We start from the raw sequence: 19,910 nt of genomic DNA on the forward strand, positions 1-19,910 counted from the left end.
GACAGCCGTACTCACAGTTTTATCAAAAATATCTAAAAATGTCTTTGATGACAATCAAAGGACGACACATGGATAAGTGATTTATGATAAAATTGTCATTTTTGGGTGAACTAACCTGTTAACTCCTTATCAATAAAAAATAAAAGATGTATATAAAGCATAATAATAATGCACACTGATAAATGCACAAATAATATAAACTGTAACACCAAAATCTCTACTGGAAAACACATTTCTGCCGTTAAATGTTGTGCACTGCATGGCACCCAGCCTAACAAGAAAATGATTAAATGCAAAACATTCTGGAATGCTTTAATCTCATCTCCAATCTTAAAAGATACAATCACAGTTGTGGAGCTTTCATGTCCTAAAAGATTCTGCGTTTATTCATGCTCCTATTGCGCAATAGGTTGTGGGTTTGATTCCTTGAATTTAAAAAATGTCGATCTTATGCACTGTGTACATTGGCAAATGCATGAATGCAAATGATAAATAAATACATGACGACATGTATTTTTAAAGTATATACGGTGTTAAAAAATGTAGCGATGGTGGGCAGGGCCAGTTAAAAGGGTGGGGTGCTGGTTTAAGGGCCTGATGTGCATCTTATCTTAACCTGTTTAACAAAGCGTGTGGTAGGTCATATATCAAAGAGCTCAGAGTAAAACAACTGATCCACTATCAGTGTCTGCTTCCTCTAATAGGAACAATTAAACTGAGACAAGGAAGCAAATACAAGATCAGATCCTCGCTTCAAGCTCTTCTGACACGACTGGTTGCTATATTTAATCAGCGAACAGGTCAAACCACAAACACAGGCGACTTAATACAACCTGACTGAGAGCTCAGTTACATGTGGTGTACAGACTAGAGAAATGTTCATGTAGTATAACTAAATATTTGACAAAATTACTGCAGAAACAGATAGCAGAGCTGTGTAGACAAACAACTCTCACAATAGATTTTAAGATTTTTGTCAATGTCCTACATGTAATTTCACATTTACGTATTTAAAAGTGAATTGAACACATGTTTCATAAAAATGAATCTATTAAGATGCTATTAAAAGATAATAAAATAATGACAAACTAGACTAATGACACCGTCTTCAATTAACTAATAAAAAGTGTCATAAAATGAATGCAATATTGCTTCATTTTATAACATTAAAACTAATGCAAATACATGGTAAATATTTAAATGTCAGCCAGTTCAAGAGTTTAGCAGCTCTATGTGAAAGTGAAAGTTTGGTTTTGCTGGTTTGACTGTGGGTTGGGTGTCTCTCACAAAGTGAATATTTGCATTTGTGCGTGACTATGATACCCAAAGTTAACATTTTCCACTTGGCTTTAGGTAAAATCTTGCACGGTTGAGGGAGCCGAACGCAGGAATCTAAGACGTGAGGCAAATCTGCATACGCTCGCTTTGGTCTTGGCTGAAATTACTGCGCACATAAATAATCCACAAAGCTGTGACTATGAAATTTGTCCCACGGCACGCGGCTCCTAGTGCCAGGCCCAGGAACAGAGCCAGATGACTTACTAAACTGACCTGCTAGTCACTCAAGATCACAACCTTCCCTTAAAACCAACAACACCATATCTTCTCTTAATCAGTACTTTTATCTCCTTTTCCAGTATATAATATATCCCTAAAACAAGTTTGTCTAGTTGTTTTTCAGAGAATATATCTTCATTGAAAATTTGCTTTTTATGTTTGTTTATAAAACCTTTCTGTACTTACAGTATTTTCGTAGCAGAATACAACCAAGTGCAAAAATAAAGATTACTATTATACTACATTTGGCTACTCAAATTAACTTCTATTCAAAGTTTTGTTTATTTTACTGGAAAACAATAGAAACAGGATGAATATTATGGTATGATGCAGTGCAGAAGTCTCACTTAAGACATCAAAACCAGGACAGGATGAATGGTGAATGTCTGGAAACCAGCACCAGACCGACTGGATATCTGCTTTCAGCTTCACCCACACTAGCATAGTTGTTCAATGACGCAATGCAGAACACACACATACACACACACAAAAACACACACACACACGTATACACATCCAATGAAAACAAGCTTGTACAAGCACACACCACATACGCATGCTTAAATATTATAGCCTTACATTTGAGTCACTTCTGTTCAGTGCATTTTATTTTATCCATTAGTTAGTTTACAGAAGCGTATTGAACAAAATGACATCATCACTAAGGGACAGATTTACTAAGAGCTTGTGCCTGCTCAAGGCCTCTTTTGCTGTGAAAAACTACTGTCAGGATTTATTAAAGACAACGCTAATTTGCTGTTTGGTAAATCTGGCCATACAAATTATCACAGAGGTCTCATATTAGCATTTTAATTTTATGCTTTAAAATGTTAAACCATATCAGTAAAACCATATTTAGGTAAATGAAGAAGTGATTTTGACACGCATTACACACAAAAGGATCAGATTAAACCCGTCCAGTGCAAAAATCAAAGCATACAGAGAAGCATGGAAGGTTTAAAAAAAAAATAATTGTCAAAGTGCATGCATTTGGACACATTATTTTGATAATAGAGCTGCATAATGATTAATTGCAACTAATCATTGGCAGAATAAAAGTTTATGTTGATATTATATGTGTGTGTGTGTGTGTGTACTGTGTATAATAATTATGTATACCGGTATATAAATACACATACATGTATATTTAAGAAATATTTACATATTATATATAAATATTAAATCTATAAATAGATATTTTCTTAAAATTATACATGCATGTATGTGTATTTATATATATACACATAATTATTATACACAGTAAACACACATATATGATGTTAACAAAAACTTTTATTCTGCAAACGTTTAGTCACGATTAATCATTATGCAGCCCTATTTGATATACAGATTGCCTGTTTTCTTCAACAAGACTTTCTGAAACAATATATATACGCACACAGCGATACCAGAGCAACATCTTGTCTTTACCCGAGACAAAACAACCAATTTCTTGAATTTGTTTTTTTATAGTTCATTTATGTATGGCAATTTACAGAATATCATCTGAATGAATGCTATATTAAAAACATATTGCAGGAAAATATTAAAAAAGCACAGATTCTGACCCACATAATAAGAGGACAGAACATACAGTACACTTACCTTTGCATTTGTTTGTGGCTTTGTCTAAGATGGCCTTGGTTGATACAATTTTTCCATATCTGTAAAAGAAAGAAATAGGGGAATTTTTAAACATCCACACAGACACAGAAATAACTTGCACAAGAAGTGATGACGTCATATGTAAAATAAAAAAGTATAATTTTACAGAATACAGAACTGAATGTATTTCTTAAGTGTAATGAAGTTTGCACACAGAGTTCAAAAATCTTGTCCGTATTTTTACACATTAAAAAATAAATACGACCTCACGACAATCACGTTTACGCACTGCCTTTGAAACTTTCATGCATTATTAAAAAAAAAACGAATCGTGTTGTACAAGCAAACGCCAAAATCCAGAACAGCGTCTGACACATTGATGCACTTCGTCTCGCAGCACAAAGTGTGGAATACAAAAAAACGGAATATTAAAACAGATTGTGGCAGATGATTGCGGAAAAACAAGATGCTAGATACTGATTTCAAAACAAATGGTGTATGAAAGATTATACAGTTAACTAAGCTTGTTGCTAATGTCATTCATTTATTCGTGCTAAATAGTGCTTTTGAAGACTCCATTTGTAGAGTTTTGTAAATTTTTTTGCAACGGATAAAGTAATACACATCGGCCTTAGTGTGCAAGGATTCTGTGTGTACATTTTTTTTAAGGATAACAGATACAAAACAACGCATACAAAAATTTCGTCCGTCATTGTGCGAAGTATTACAGCAAGATATAAAGCCAGACAGCACTTTTGGTTCATATAGCCCTTTAAACATTTAGGGCCAGACTTACTAAACGGGGCAAATTAATGCGAGAGCTCAATTCCAAAAAAGGGTTGATGTGAGTGCTAATACCTGCAGGGTATTTACAATAAGGGTGTAAATTAAATAACACCGGCGCAACAGCTGAAATCCATAATGACCAATGCAATCTACTAAGAGCAGCGCAAATTAGTTCAGGGTTGCAAATAGGGACAGGGTCGCTGATGAGGTGCGAGTGATCTACTAACGCCTGATGCACTTGAGTTCAGCACCTCGGACATCTCAGTTGAAAATGCGGGATGTGAAATCCCAGCTAACGAACCCATATGACACAAAAAAGAACTGGAGGACAAAAAAATGAAGGTTTACAAGAACTTCTGAAACACCTGGTATTGTGTGACGAATTTCCCTTTAATTTCCTCCAGCAAATTAAAAATAACATGGCTTGGCAAACAATATATTTGAATAACTGTCTACGTTCCTCTGGCAGTCCAAATAAACGGTTATGTGTTAAAAAATCCTCTCCCTTGTATCCGTGATGCCCCTCCTATCAGCAACAATTGCAGCCATTTGAAGCGCAAAATGATTTAAGACATGCTTTTATCTGCAATAAATAATGGCATAAATACCAGTTATATCTCACGCACAAACATTAATAAATTGCGTTGAATAAATTAATTAAATGGTTTCCTCCCATGAATTTTGCGTCTGTAAGGAAAACTCCTAGAAATGCATACGCAATAAGGTCAGTCGCAAAAATAACTAGAAGCTATTATCCACTGCGCGTCTTAAGTAAATTCTGACAGTCGTCATTTAACGGCAAATTATGATTTGCACTGTCGCAAGCTGAAATCTGGCCCTTAGCCAGTTCCTCCAAAAAAACATGATTATGCGATCACATGATTCAATGCATAATCAGCCAAAGTTTGCATATTTATGTGGGGGCCACATTTTTTTTTATACGCAGCATAAATTGCAGATTTCTGCTCGCAAAATATGCGAGGCTTGCATGATTTCATAATTCCCGCATTTTCGTAGCAAAAAGTCAATATATCTTAGCAGAAAGTTGAAAAATGTTGCATTTACTTCACACATTTAGCCATGTCTCCTGTTGTCATGGGAATGTTAGAAAGTTTGGACAGTTTTTGCAAGTTCACGCAATTTTGGCAAGTTCTCGCAATTTCATCGCATAAAATTGCATAAATATCCCACATATTCCATCACATTTTTTAAGAAAATGTGCCGTAAGATCAAGGATTTTTGCCCGCAACAATCACAAAAAACTCTGCGTTTTTCGGGAAGGACTGCTTAGCCTTTTTAGCCTATTTTTCAATTATACGCACAATTACAATAATACACTTAATAATGAATATTTTTCTGCAAATATTGTAGCTTGGCTTTGGCAAACTTTTTTTTAATGTTCCTCATATGTAAATATAAAAGCATCTAAATGTAAATATCAGATATGAACATAACTATTAGTATACAGCTATATTTTGCCAGGTTACAAAAAACTGTGCAGTAAAACAATTAAAACAGCATAAAAAGGGACCCTGGGTAGGGGTGATGTGATTTATTTAGGAGAAGATTATAAAAAATGCTGCGGAATGCTGCAAGGCACGCGCAGATGAAACATGACCTCTGACCTTCACACGAGACACCAGTATGACCTTATCAGTATTACAGCCACAATAAACAGTCATTAAGCACTTTCAATTAATAACCAAACGGGAACGTGAGATTGAAATCGAATTACAGTGGATGAACGCTCAAGCCTACGGCGGCACTCTTTGGTGACTCCCCAGGTTTTGCCTCTCCTGGGGAATAAATGGTTTCTGCCAATTGACCTAATAATAATCAATTACAAGAACCTCGACCTCTAAATCCCCTTACGCCCCCTCCACCGCATTCGACCTGAGCAGCTTATGAAAGTCACACTTTAATCAAAAGCTTGCGGTGTTGAGGGGTGAAAAAAGGAAATTATTATTTTCCAGCTTTCTGGAGCTCTAATGTGTAACTGAGGACAAATGCTTGGTTGCTGCCTACTGAAATAGGATCCTAACTGAACCTTATAGGTGATCGATCAGAGAAGCTTAACCTAGACAGCAACTCTACAAAAATACTTCTTTCCACAAGGACTTCTTGACAAGTATCCATGATCACTTTGATCACACATATTTTCCTTTCAAACCATCTAAAGGATGCTACTGAAAAAAAAAATGCTTTACAATAGAGCAAACGTGTTACAGTTGACAAGTGATTCATTGCTGTTGATGTGTAGAGAAAATGGCACCGCTGCATTTTTAGCAATGTGTTCGTCTGGTTTACCAGAAAACAACAAAGCCATCAGGAGTCTGGCTCATACTATTAGGCTTCTCCATTAGCTTTCACTGAAAATCTATTACAATTGAATTGCAGCAGGCAGACGATGCAGAGGAGGTCGACAGACGGATAGGATGACGGTCCTGAAAGGAGGGAGGCTCACAACAATGTGACTGCCATCTTACCTGCCATTTCAAACCTAGTCCTGATCCCATTATAGAGTCTGTCTACAGCTCATGTTACCATCCAGCACCAGAGTATTGATCTTTATAGTAAGGGCACAGGGTGACGCTATTAATTACATTATCTTAAAGGAGTGTAGCTACTGTAGCATGTAAACAATGCACATAAATAACGTGAGCAAGAGCGCTCAACAATTATATTGAATCAACAGGCAAGTGAAACCTAGCTAGCAGGTTGCTCAAACAACAAAAATCACCAGCTAACGTACTTTTAATTTGCAAGAACTATAGGCTAATACAATAACAGGCTTAAATAAACCCAAAACATAAGTCCACTTACAGTTCTCACGGGCACACATTTTATCAACTGGCTGTCCTCCAGACAGTGACTGACCACGTCTTTATCTTATTTCGGCAATGTGGCGTGCATGCGCATTTTTCTTCGAGATGAACTAGACAGCCTTTTGTGTGGCGAATTTTTTTTTTACGACCTAGTTAAGGCGGTAGGGTTTCCCAGCTTAGGCGGGCCACCCGAACTGAAAAGTGCTGTGGTAAACCCTGATTATCAACCATATTCTTTTGCCGCGTATTATACGCTCATCAAATACTTCCGCTTCAATTCAGCTTAATTCCAGCCTCAGAAATACCGGTTTGTTGGCAGAACCCTGTAAGAGTCTGATTTAAAAATATAAAAAAAATTTAGAGTCAGAAAAGGAACAAAAACTACAAAAGTATAATTTAAAGAAATAGTTCACCAGAAAATGAAAATGAATATCACAGAACGCCATCCTAGCTGTATACGACTTTTCGAAACACGCAAAAAAAGACATACACCTAGAACAGCATTAAAGTCACCATGAAATTAAAATTAAAAACTTATTCGCCCTCATAATCTTTCATCAAAAACGTTAACATCCTCCCCTGTCTTCACTTCCTGTCACAAGAAATGGCACGAGGGCAGGTCTATCTTAGACTCGTTTCTGCCCCGGGAAAAGATCGTCCCACGCTACATTTTTTCTCATTTCAAGATGGAAAGATTGACATCATGAAACAATCGTCACAATTTCTGTGATCGTGGCTCTTAATCAGCTGTCCTACGTCGTACAGTGAGAGGGGTTCAAAGACGGCCGTTTTCCCGGTCTTGTGACCAAATACAGCTCATGATAGTTTTCTGACACTGTCAGAAATTCAGCATGATCACGCACAGTGTGTTTACTGCTACGACCTGCGCAACGTTATTTGTTTATCAGTAGCGCATTCAAATGACGTTGCGCTAACCTGTATCCCAGCTATCACAGCCTCCGTTTCAATAGGTGTCATCATTGAACAGTCTACATGCTTGTCGTACCCAAGTTTAAATGTCCCCTTTCGCACAAGTGTGATAATGTTTCATGACCCACATTATTCGAGTCTCCAAAGAACATACAAAACAACATCCCCTTATTGGCAAGAAAATACAACTTTTTAGTGTAACTGTTGTTTTTAGTAAAACACTCAAGTTACAGGAAAAAATAAAAAACAATCATGCTTTTTGCAACAATCAACAACATTCAAGTAAAGAGTAGACTAAAATCAAATACTTTAATACCCTGATGAAATCTCACCAGCAGACTTCTTATGAAATATCTAAGCCAAAGTATGAACATCTAGAATAAACCAGCTTTTTCTGCTTTTAGCCCAACACATTTACAATTCATAAAGCCCTTGTGATGAGACCAATAGCCCTGACCTCATGTCATTCCCAGGGAAGTGCCCTGGAAAGGTTAGAACTAAAAGGTCAAAGGACAAATGACTTTAGGCTTCAGGATGTGATCAGGCTAAATAGAGCGAAAGGGTGAGACGATCACACCACTGACTCTTGAGTGTAAAGCCAGCAGTAATCTTGATCCTGAAACCATCACAGTGTCCACAGATGACCTGTGCTGTTCTTAAAGGGGACATATCATGACAATCTGACTCTTTCCATGTTTTATTGCAGGGTTTATACAGAAATCCTTAAGTTAAATTTACTACTTTTTACTACCTTTTTTACTACCTTCAGAATATTTTTTAAAACCATCACGACACTGAATTGCAAGTGTTAATCAGCGACCTTTCTATTATTTACACAGATTTTGACATATATAACATACAAAAAAAGAATTAAAGTGAAAAAATTCTTCTGACTGAAATATTTTTCAGGCCAAGTCATATTCCTTTACCTAACACTTTATGTAGGCGAGACCAATAGCATTTTAAGGGGAGATTTTTTTTGCCATAAATTCCACATTGAAGTCTCATGTGGCTTATATAGGTAGCTGTAGTTTGCAGGGCATTTCAGATTAAGGCGAAACAGCTAAATAACTCACTATATAAAAAGAAAACATGAATATCACCACCTTTAATGATTGTTTTATTAATTATTTATTAATTGTAAATGTATTTATTTTAGCATTTACTAATAATTTTTTAATCAAAGTTGAAACTGTTAACATTAGTGAATGCACCATGAACTACTGTCAATTACTGTAATGAAATAAACAAGAATTAATAAATGCTTATATACTCTATATTTTTCATTGTTTGTTCATGTTATATAATGCATTTACTAATGTGAACAAATACAACTTTTTAATATCATATTATTCAGTAAACATAAACAAATAATCCAGGGTCTGTTCTGTTCACACAACAGTTTACAGTCACAGCTCTAATACAGTAACGTTATGTATGAATATAAACCCTGAACGAGTAACTCGAGTCAAACTCGTGTAGAATTCGCACAGGATGTCTGTAACCATAGTGAATGTTGTTAATTGAATGACTGTACCTTTATCAACAAAATATTATGTTACAATAGAGGCAGCGCTGATCTGCTAGTTTATGCGCAATGTTTCTGCTGTTTACTTTCTCCTAAGACCTAAATGGTCGTGTTTATATGAGGATATTTGCAAAGACGGGATTTTTGAGGCATATGTGTTATTTAAGGCCAATAAAGCGGCAAAATACGTACAACACATGCTCAATGAGAATCGAATGCGCGGCTTGCATGTTGTTTGTGTTTGAATGGCTTAAAATCACCTGTTTTTAAACTGCTGTGCTTAAATATATGTACAAATGTTACGTTTTTGTGACCACACGCAAATGCAACTGCAAGAACCGACTGGTGGATGACATCAAAGTCCCGCGAGAGCATTTCGGAAGCAGTCTCCTCTTATGATTCCTCGTCAATCGCTCTCAAGGGATTTGGATGTCATCTGCCTCTTGGTTCTTGTGGATCCACATGAAGTTTACCCAGGAGTTAAACAAACCCGTTGAACCAGCCACTGGCTATATCAGCATAGCATGTAAAAGCGTGCCGCGGATGATCAGTAACGTGAGAAATCATTTACCCCCAAAATACAGGACCCCTTACGTTAGTCATACTGTGCAAAGACACGCAATTACCTGTTTGGTTTTCTTATCCCACGAACTGAAAGGCTTGCCAATCTTCATTATTTCGCTTAGCCAAGTCAATCGTCTTTTACACATTTATCGATCTTCAAAACATCGGAGCCTTCCTGCATTATAAATTTGACCATGCTAGCTGAAAAAGTTTTACCTCAGCTTAACGTGATACAGTCAGAAAACCCGGAGTGGATCCGGTCCGTAGGGTTTACAGAACGCTTACAGCGGAGAGAGGAATGTGATTTGGCTCCACTTCAGGCTTTGATCACATCCCAGAGATGAAAGATCTTTGATTATTTGCCCAGATATGCAGGTGATTTGAACTAATTTCCAGGCATCATAACATTACAAAAGGCAATCGAAAATTTACTACCTCGTCAGATGACGCTTACTACTTTTTACTACTTTTTACTGGCCTTAATTTGGCATAATTTAATTTACTACCTTTTACTACTTTTTACAACCCCGCAGAAACCCTGTATTGCTATAATTGGGTCCACAGTGCTTCTATCAAGCTAAAAAATGTGAAAAAGATCAACACAGTAACTTAGTTTTAGTAAACCATTCTCAGCAAGCATGTGAAAAAATAGATCATTGAAATTTGGCTCCCCTTGTGATGTCAGAAGGGGATAATACCACGGCACTCTTCAACCACGGCACTGTCATTTAATGCAGAGATCAGCTCATTTGCATTTTAAAAAGGACACACCCAAAAATTGCACATTTTTGCTCATACCTACTAAGTAGAAATTTTAACATGTTATAATAAATCATCTGTTGGTTATTTTAAGCTAAAACTTCATATATGTACTCTGGGGACACCAAACATTTATTTTACATCTTGTGAAAATCTTTCTGAACATCACAGGACAAATTCTGAGATCTACACTGTTAATCCAAATATTAGAAATATGAGAAGTGACAGAATTAAAAATATATGACAGTAAATAAACAACATGAAACGAATAGTTACAACAGTAAAATTTGATCAGCCCTTGATGTAATTGTAATAAAAGTCAGCGTAGCTTTAATATCATTTTAACCATATACTTGTAAAGCAATGTTTCACCAGGACCAATCTAGATAATATCAGGGTGGCACAGACAGTACAATATATTGCAATTATCATAGACGTAGACACCACAACAGTTTGAAATGACTGAATGATTTCAATACTTCAAAAGGTTGTGTATAGCGAAGGCACACAAATGTTAGTGATGATCAAAAATTACGAAGGATGTGAAGCGTATGTTTGTTTTATAATTTTCAGTTAAAAAAATCATTTTAATCAACATAAAGCATGATCATATCGCATAAATTAAGCAAGTTATGGCATATTAGATTTTTATTCAATATCGTGCAACCCTAGCTGATATACAGTATATATATATACTGTAATGAATGTTTTAACATCACAGCATGTTTCATCATTATTATTCTTGCATGTACTGCAAATAACCTAACGCATTCCTGTCCACTAATAGCCATTCAAATATATCTATTGCAGTATTAATTGTATAGCAGAATCTCTGACATCTTAACATCCAGCCCTACTAAAAGATTATTTTATAGACAAACAGACCACAAGCTTTCTGTGATGTGACAAATAAAAATGTAGCCTTCTGCCCCTTAATAGTGTGTTAATGTTTTCTTAGAAATAGAGAGACTAAATGAACAGCAACCTTAACATTTGTATGTGCATAATATGCGTATAGTGTAGGAGGAAGTTGGATGTCAGGCTCGGAGGAAGAAAATGAGATTTCCAAGTCACCTCTGTGGTCTTTCATCTAGACGCCATCAGATTCAGTAACACGATTATTCTGTTCTCTGGTGGAGACGGTTCTTTACAGTGATGTGCCACCACAAACCTTGTGCTTCTCTTAGATGATCCATCTCTGTACATCGTACCCTTGAACTCAGCTGTGATGTTTATATATCAGGAGCTACATGGGTTTTAATGGTCAGCTTCATAAAAATGTGAGAGTGGTGTAGAAACATATAGAGAATGGCATGTGCCAGACAAGTCAAGGATAAAAACTTTATTTATGTAATTAAGGAACAACATAGGGCAGAGTTTACAGCTGCTAGTCAAAGGTGTAATTCATAGTAATTCATACAAATTCATTCATTGAGAAAACACGCATTTGCACGATTAATCGTTGCAGCCCTACTTATTTGTTACAAATAATCTTTCCAGGGTTTCTGCAGGTTTTACAAAGTCAAATTTAAGACTTTTTAAGCCCATTATAAATGAAATTTAAGACCTATATTACGACAATGAAGTCGAATATTATAGTCCAGTGTGTATGCATCCATGTGTTTAATGGCGCTTTTCCATTGCATAGTACCCCACGGTTTGGTTTAGTTTGGGTCGGGTCAGCTTACTTTTGGGAGCTTTTCCATTGGGTGCAGTACGTAGTACCCGATACTTTTTTCGTACCACCTCGGTTGGGGTTCCAAGTGACCCGAGCTGATACCAAACGTGACGCGAAAACACTGTAGGTCACTGATTGGTCTGAGAGAAGCGTCATCGCTATAATGTAAATATTAGCATTAGCTTCCTGCTAGCTTGCGCGGTCTCAAGCAAACATGTTGTTATCTGTGTTCTGCTATAAGTTTCCAAACACCCTTTTAGCGATGAAAAACATCCACAGGTTGAGAATCCGGGACACCATAACAGTTTTTTCCAGACTTGCAGTTTGTGGCGGCACATTCGCGACGTGCACGTCCGCATTATATATGCTTAAATGCAACTTGAATGAGGCTCAGCGGAGCGCCGTCGACTGACGCCACGGGTCGGGTGTTTGAACAGAAACTGTCATGTGAGACAGAGGTAGTTATTAACGCGATGTGCAAACATCTATTTGTGGTGGTCACTTTTAATTTTGTGGCAGACTGAGAAATAAATGAATGTATGGGAATGTACAATACACTCTCACGTGTATGATGTCACAGCAGTAGGCAGCGTAAATATAACGTCACGCCTATAATCCCTCCCACTCCGAAGTGATACTAAACTCGATGGAAAAGCTAACCACGCCAAAGTGAGGTGAGCTGACCCGACCCAAACTAAACTAAACTGTGGGGTACTATGCAATGGAAAAGCGCCATAAGACATTTTATCTTTCATGACAAAAAACAAAGTTGTATTTCTAGTGGTGTGAAGACACACTTATCCGACAAGATGAAATGAAACATGAGATGGTGTTCACAAGAATAACACTTTGCGATATTACAAAACAGTTTTTCACTTTGAGACTTCAGGACCAAGTTTTAAGAAATTCTCAATGATGAAATATATGAATAAAAATGTGCATTTTATTTAACCGAAATCACAAATTTTTTAAAATGTTTTAACCAATCTAGAGTTTTCACTAACAACTATTTTGGTAATTGATAATGATCAAGTAATCTGATATTTTTTGTAATAAAACTAGACCTAAGTGGGCAAACGCATTTAAAATGGCAATAACGATGATGAGACATTAAAAATTGGTTCAAATAAAGTATTAAAACCAAATAAACAGATGGTTTTATTAAACAACATTAATATATATAGGGGGTTTCCCGGACAGGGTTTAGTGTTTCCCAACCATGAGGTCGGGGCCCACAGGGGGCCTCAGCTGATTTCCATGGGGCCTCAAAACAGGGCTCGAAATTGCGACTATTTTGGTCGCATATGCGACCGAAATTTAATCTGTGCGACCTTAAAATATATTTGGGAGCATTTGTGCGACTGCCCATTTTGTTGTGGTGCGACTTGATTTAGATTAGATTGTGATGCTGCCTGCTGCTGTCCCAGGTTCAGTGTTCTCTCCAACGTTACATAACCAATCAAATTTCACCATTAAGTTCTTGCATTTAATGAAGACCGCAGATTGGCTAATATGAGCGTCAATCATTCCTTGTTGCCGTGCTACGTTGGTAGGTGAAGCGCGAAAATGTGAAAGAAGAACTGCGAGCATGACGAGAACGAGCCGACTACAGCCAATGTTACTACTGCAATTAATGACGACGATCCGGATTCAAATGCGACTCCACCACCGGAAAATAAGACTTGACGTTAAACCTTTCGGAGAGAGTGGCTTAAATATTTCGAGTATCTCCGCTATGAGAATGGCTCGATGTAACTTGTTTACTGTAAATCCTGTAAAATGGCGTTGGTGGCGGAATCAAAACATTTTAAGTGCCAGACCTTACTTAAACATGGCGAAAGTGCCAAAAACACAAGAAGTGTCATGACAATTGTGTTCATTATTGATGGAGGCACCAACCTGTCTGTCAGAGTGTTTGATAGTGTACGTGCGCATGCGCTGGTGAATGGACATCCGACAAACATCCTTGTGGTCCATGTTGATGTGGAACACGACAATGTTGATGGTATGTTTTTATAGTATTTTTTAAAACATTGCCTATTTAGTAGTAATAGCATCCTGGTAATGCAGTTATCAATACCAATATATATATATTAGCCTTCTATATTAAGGTCACTTTTGTAATGTCCCAATTAATCAGTGTTTTACGTGTTTGCTAGATTTTCTATTGTAATCTTAATCATTTTACCTGTAATTGCTAAATTATTATTGCCATACTATTTCAACATCATTTGGGTATTAATTTAGGAATCTATGCAGCAAAAAAATTTTTTTTAAATAAAATAGAATACCAAATTTTAAATGCTGGCCATAGGATGTGTAAAGCCCGGTGGTGGTGTTTTATTTTTAATAAAATAAATCTATTAACATATACATTCTAGTTGTGGTGCTTTTTAATTTTTGGATGGATGCGCCTATATTTTTCCCGGTGCTCCTAACTCTTTAAAGTTGGGAGCACCAGTGCTACCAAATAAAAAAGTTAATTTTGAGCCCTGCCTCAAAATGACTTAAAATTATTAAAAACTGCACAAAACAAGCAATAAAATATGCTAAAACAAGCAAAAATATAGATGTTTCTTATTTTTTGGCCATTTAGTAGCGAATATACATCTGTCATTCCAAGTTCTATTTAATTTTATGTGAAAAAAATGAGTGAGTTGGGGGCCTTCAAAATATTGTTGTGGGCAACTAGGGGTCCTTGAAGATACCATGATTATTGTGCATAATGAAATTAAATTATGCATACCGTTATTAAAGGGTTTAATTGCTCAAACCTCTACTTGCAGTCCTAAATCGTTTATTTCTCTCACATGGATTGTAACATTACACTGTGTCATTTTTCTTTGTGGTGCTGTGGTCTATCTGTCAATCTCCTCTCTAGCTTCATTCACACGAGACCTCTGAGGGGCGATCCTGTGATTCTTTCTAAAATCACTTGAAATGACCCAATAGACTCAAAGTGCTACAGCATATGCCTCATCTTTTATTGATGGCTGTCATCACAGAGTGAAAGTCAGCCTCTCATACAGAGCGCCTGAAATATGAGAGTTTACTCAGAGACAGCCTGTGTGAGATTACAACACTTCAGTGCCAGCCCACAGGTCATCCAATGATCCTTCACTTTACCCAACAATGTCTAAAGCCCGGGATACACTGCACACTTTTTGGCTGTACCATACTAAAGATTGCCATCGTGAAACAATTGTGGCAATTTCTATAATCGTAGCTCCTTATCGGTGATCCTATGTCGTACAGTGAGAGAGGTTCAAAGACAGATGTTTTCCCGGTCTTGCGACCAAATATATGATTAACGCACTGTGTGTTTGCTGCTACGACCTGCGTACTGGTAATTTTTTTAGAACTAGTGCATGCTGATGATGTTGCGCTAATGCGTCTCGTAGCCTACGATTCAATAGGTATTATCATCAAGCAATCTACATGCTTGTCGTACCTAAGTTTAAGTGATCTATGTCGCACAGTGTGATAAGGTAGGGCTGTGACGTTTAGGATATTTTCTCACCGCGGTGAAGCATAAAAAAAATCATGCGGTTATGCGGTTAACCGCACAACAGTAACCCCCAAAGCCCAAAAGCACAACCCCCCACCCCCCGCAAAGCATCGGAAACGTCTTCTTATTTATTATTAAAACAACAAATTATATTAGCAATAACAACATAAAATAATATTTATTTCCATAGGTATAATATATATATATATATATATATAGCAATACATATATATTTTTATATATAATATATATAATAATTATATAATTTTTTGTCATCGTTTATAACCCATTTTGTACAATACATTTCATACAATAGCAACCTGAAAAAAACTAGAAAGAACATGCCGAGCTTAACATTGTTCCCTTTCAGTCGGTCACTACGACGTCACGTCGTGACCGACGAATTGGGAATTGGGAACTCGCTTAGAGAGACCAATCTGCTTCGAATACTACTAAAACGCCAATGAACTTGGCATTGAGATATTTGCATAATGCTGGCGCCGCCCCGCCAGGTGCGTATATAAGCAGCAGGTGCAAATGAGGAAATTAGCTTTTTATCGCTTCGAAAGCCGGCAGTATCTGCTACTGAGAAGCTACTCTACTCTGGTGGGATTCGATTGCTGAAGTTGGTTGGACTAGCAGTACCACAGCGGACGCTTCGCTTAATTCCACGACTCTACATCTTTATTTTGTTTTGAGTTTAGTGTGTGCGTTGCCTTCCTGTGCGCTCATCAACTAAGCATCTGAGTGAATTTCCCTAAAAGAGTGATACGAGAGAGCTTTGTGCCTTGTTAAAGGCAGCCACTCTCTCGTATATCCGGACATCAGCGTCCTTTTCAGGATGGCTTTTCGTCCGTGCGATCTTGGGTGCGGCAAATACATGGGTCCGAAGGACGGTCACGAGCGTTGTCTTTCGTGTTTGGGCATCGAGCACGCAGAGGCAGCGTTCGCTGGGGGTAAGTGTTCTCACTGCGAGAACATGTCCCTTGTGGATTTGCGCAGACGGTTGTCTTTCCTCCGGGAAAAACGCAACCCTCGTCATGCGAGTGCTGAACGCCGCCACGGTGCGGCTGTGAAGCTCTCAAAAGACGACCTGCGCATCACTGTGCTGAGCCGAGCGGGGGATTCGTCCTCAGGCTCTCAGCCTCCTCATCCACAGCCGGTTGATGTGCCGATGGAGACTTCAGCGTCGTGTTCTACGATGTCTCTAGAATCCATCGTGCCGCCCTCCGGGTCCACCGACGCCGCAGCATCCGAGGGTGGGCCTCCTCCCCCTGACGTGGACCCCGACGCCCTTCCTCCCTCTGGTCGGGTTGGGACGCCGGAGTTCGATCCAGAGATGGTGGCCGTGCTCGCTCGAGCGGCGGAGACCGTAGGGTTAGAGTGGGTTCCCCCCCCTCAGCCCGAACCGTCCCGCCTGGATGATTGGTTCTTTGGAGCTGCCCGGGTTTCACAACCCTCTCCACCGGTGCCTTTCTTCCCCGAGGTGCACGAGGAGCTGACTAGAACCTGGAAGTCGCCGTTTTCCACGAGATTACGGCCGTTTCAGCCCTCCCCCCTCACCTCCCTCACCAGCGGAGCCGCTAAGGGTTATACGGGGATCCCTCCCGTGGAGCGTGCTGTCGCGATGCAGCTGTGTCCGGCACACGCTCCCTCTTGGAAGGACCGCCCAACCCTCCCCTCTCGTGCCTGCAGACAGTCCTCCGGTTTAACGGGCGCTGCCCACCAGGCATGTGGAGAGGCGGCCTCAGCCCTGCACGCAATGGCGTTGCTGCAGGTTCACCAAGCCAAAGCCTTGAGGGATCTGCACGAGGGAGGACACGACTCGCCTGTCCTTTCGGAGCTCCGGGCTGCCACTGACCTGGCTCTTCGCGCTACGAAGGTGACAGCGCAGGCGATTGGTCGTGCCATGTCCACGATGGTGGTCCAGGAACGCCACTTATGGCTATGTCTGGCTGACATGTCGGAAGCGGACAAGAACAAGTTCTTGGACGCTCCAGTGTCACAGGCTGGCCTCTTCGGTGAGTCGGTGGAGTCTTTTGCCCAGCAGTTCTCCGCCGCCCAGAAGCAGACAGAGGCGATCGCACAGATCATGCCCCGGCGCAAGCGACCTGCATCTCGCCCTCCAGCGCCGGCGGGCCCGTCTGCTCCTCGCCGAGGGCGCCCTGCGGCGGCTGCCTCCGCCCCCCCCACTAGAACATCTTCCAGGCCACGGAGGGGGAACAGCCGTCGACAGCCCGCCCCGCCCGCCCCACCCGCTTCCCGTGGTAAACGGAAGACGAAGCGGCCCTGAGACGGGCGACCTGGATTGGGATGGGATCACTCTACGGGAGACGGTGATGGCATCGCTCCCTCCACCGGTAGAGGGCCGGGTGGAGAATCTTTGGTTTCCTTTTGTTTCTGTTCCGCCGGCTTTTCAGCCGGCACCCACAAAACCACAAAAAGAGTGCATTCCTATTCCTTCTCCAGGTCTTCAGAGGATCGAGAGAGATGTGAGCGGGCATTCACAGGCTCTTCCTCCCTCTCCTCTATCGCCAGCGGGTGTTCTGAGGAGTTCCGGCTCTCCGCTGAGGAGACGGGACCACCAGCACCCTCCTCGGAGTCTGTGCTCTCCGCTGAGGAGACCAGACGACCGTCACCCTCAGTGGGCTCAGGTCAGTGTCACACACGCACATACTGTAGATACTTATGCTGTCTCAGCAGACGTACCGGCAGTACCACCTGTCCCGCTCAGCCGCCCCACCGCGGGTACCCCGACAGTGCCGTTAATTCCCCTCGTACGGTCCCTGGGGGCGTGGCTTCAGCTTCCCAGCCCGTCTCGTTGGGTTTTACGCACTGTTCGCCTCGGTTACGAAATTCAATTCATCCGGCACACACCCAAATTCTCGGGCATTCGTTTCACCACGGTGAAAGCGTCCGATGCACACGTACTGCGTGCAGAGGTCGAAGTCCTGTTGGCGAAGGACGCGATCAAGCCGGTCCCTCCAACCGAGATGAGATCGGGCTTCTACAGCCCGTATTTTATAGTACCCAAAAAAGGCGGTGGGTTGCGACCGATCTTGGATTTGCGCGTTCTGAACAAATCTCTGCAGAAGAGGTCCTTCAGGATGATAACACCGAAGCAAATATTCAATTCAATTCGCCCCCAAGATTGGTTTGCGGCAATAGACCTGAAAGACGCGTACTTTCATGTGTCCATAATCCCTCGTCACAGACCGTTTCTCCGGTTTGCGTTCGAGGGACGGGCATACCAGTACAAAGTTTTACCGTTCGGGCTATCCCTCTCTCCCCGTGTGTTCACGAAAGTAGTGGAGGCGGCGTTAAAACCCCTCAGAGAGAGCGGCGTTCGCATATTGGCTTACCTCGACGATTGGCTTATAATAGCGCATTCTCGACGGACGCTGTGCGAGCACAGAGATTTAACGCTTCGGCATCTCGCCCGTTTGGGTCTTCGGGTCAACTGGGAAAAGAGCAAACTCTGCCCCACGCAGAGGATCTCTTTTCTCGGGATGGAACTGGACTCGATCGATTTATCGGCGCGTTTGACAGAAGAGCGCGTCCAGTCAATTCTGACTTGCCTCGGTTCATTCCGAGGGAAGAATGCGGTCCCGCTGAAACAATTTCAGAAGCTCCTGGGGCATATGGCTGCAGCAGCGGCCGTGACACTGCTCGGACTGCTCCATATGTGACCGCTTCAGCGTTGGCTTCACGATCGAGTCCCGAGGAGAGCGTGGCGCGCCGGCATCCATCGTGTAACCATTACACCTGCGTGTCGCCTAACATTCCCCCCGTGGTCGGACCCCGCGTTTCTCAGGTCCGGTGTGTCCATGAGACAGATCGCTCAGCATGCTGTTGTACACGCAGATGCGTCCGACACGGGCTGGGGTGCCACGTACGACGAGCTTACAGCTTCAGGGGTGTGGACAGCACCCCAGTTGCACTGGCATATCAATTGCCGAGAGTTGTGGGCAGTATATCTGGGACTCGTACGCTTCGCTACGGAGCTGCGAGGGAAGGATGTACTAGTACGCACCGACAACACTGCGACCGTTGCGTATATCAACCGTCAAGGCGGTTTGCGCTCCCGTCACCTGTCGCATCTCGCTCGTCATCTCCTCCTTTGGAGTCAGAAGCATCTGAGGTCCCTTCGTGCCATTCACATTCCGGGCT

At 40.7% G+C, this 19,910-nt stretch overlaps 1 protein-coding gene across 3 annotated transcripts in view; it reads right to left on the minus strand.

Moving 5' to 3' along the window:
- The window catches only part of rbms1b (RNA binding motif, single stranded interacting protein 1b), an 80,228-nt gene that overhangs the window by 30,615 nt on the left and 29,703 nt on the right, over positions 1-19,910 (minus strand). For all 3 annotated transcript variants that reach the window (XM_065252351.2, XM_065252352.2, XM_065252353.2), the window contains exon 3: positions 3,163-3,221. In XM_065252351.2, coding sequence (XP_065108423.1) covers positions 3,163-3,221 — 59 coding nt within the window. The remainder of the gene's footprint in view (positions 1-3,162; positions 3,222-19,910) is intronic.

The sequence above is a fragment of the Paramisgurnus dabryanus genome, chromosome 15 (assembly GCF_030506205.2).
Source record: "Paramisgurnus dabryanus chromosome 15, PD_genome_1.1, whole genome shotgun sequence".
Taxonomy (NCBI): domain Eukaryota; kingdom Metazoa; phylum Chordata; class Actinopteri; order Cypriniformes; family Cobitidae; genus Paramisgurnus; species Paramisgurnus dabryanus.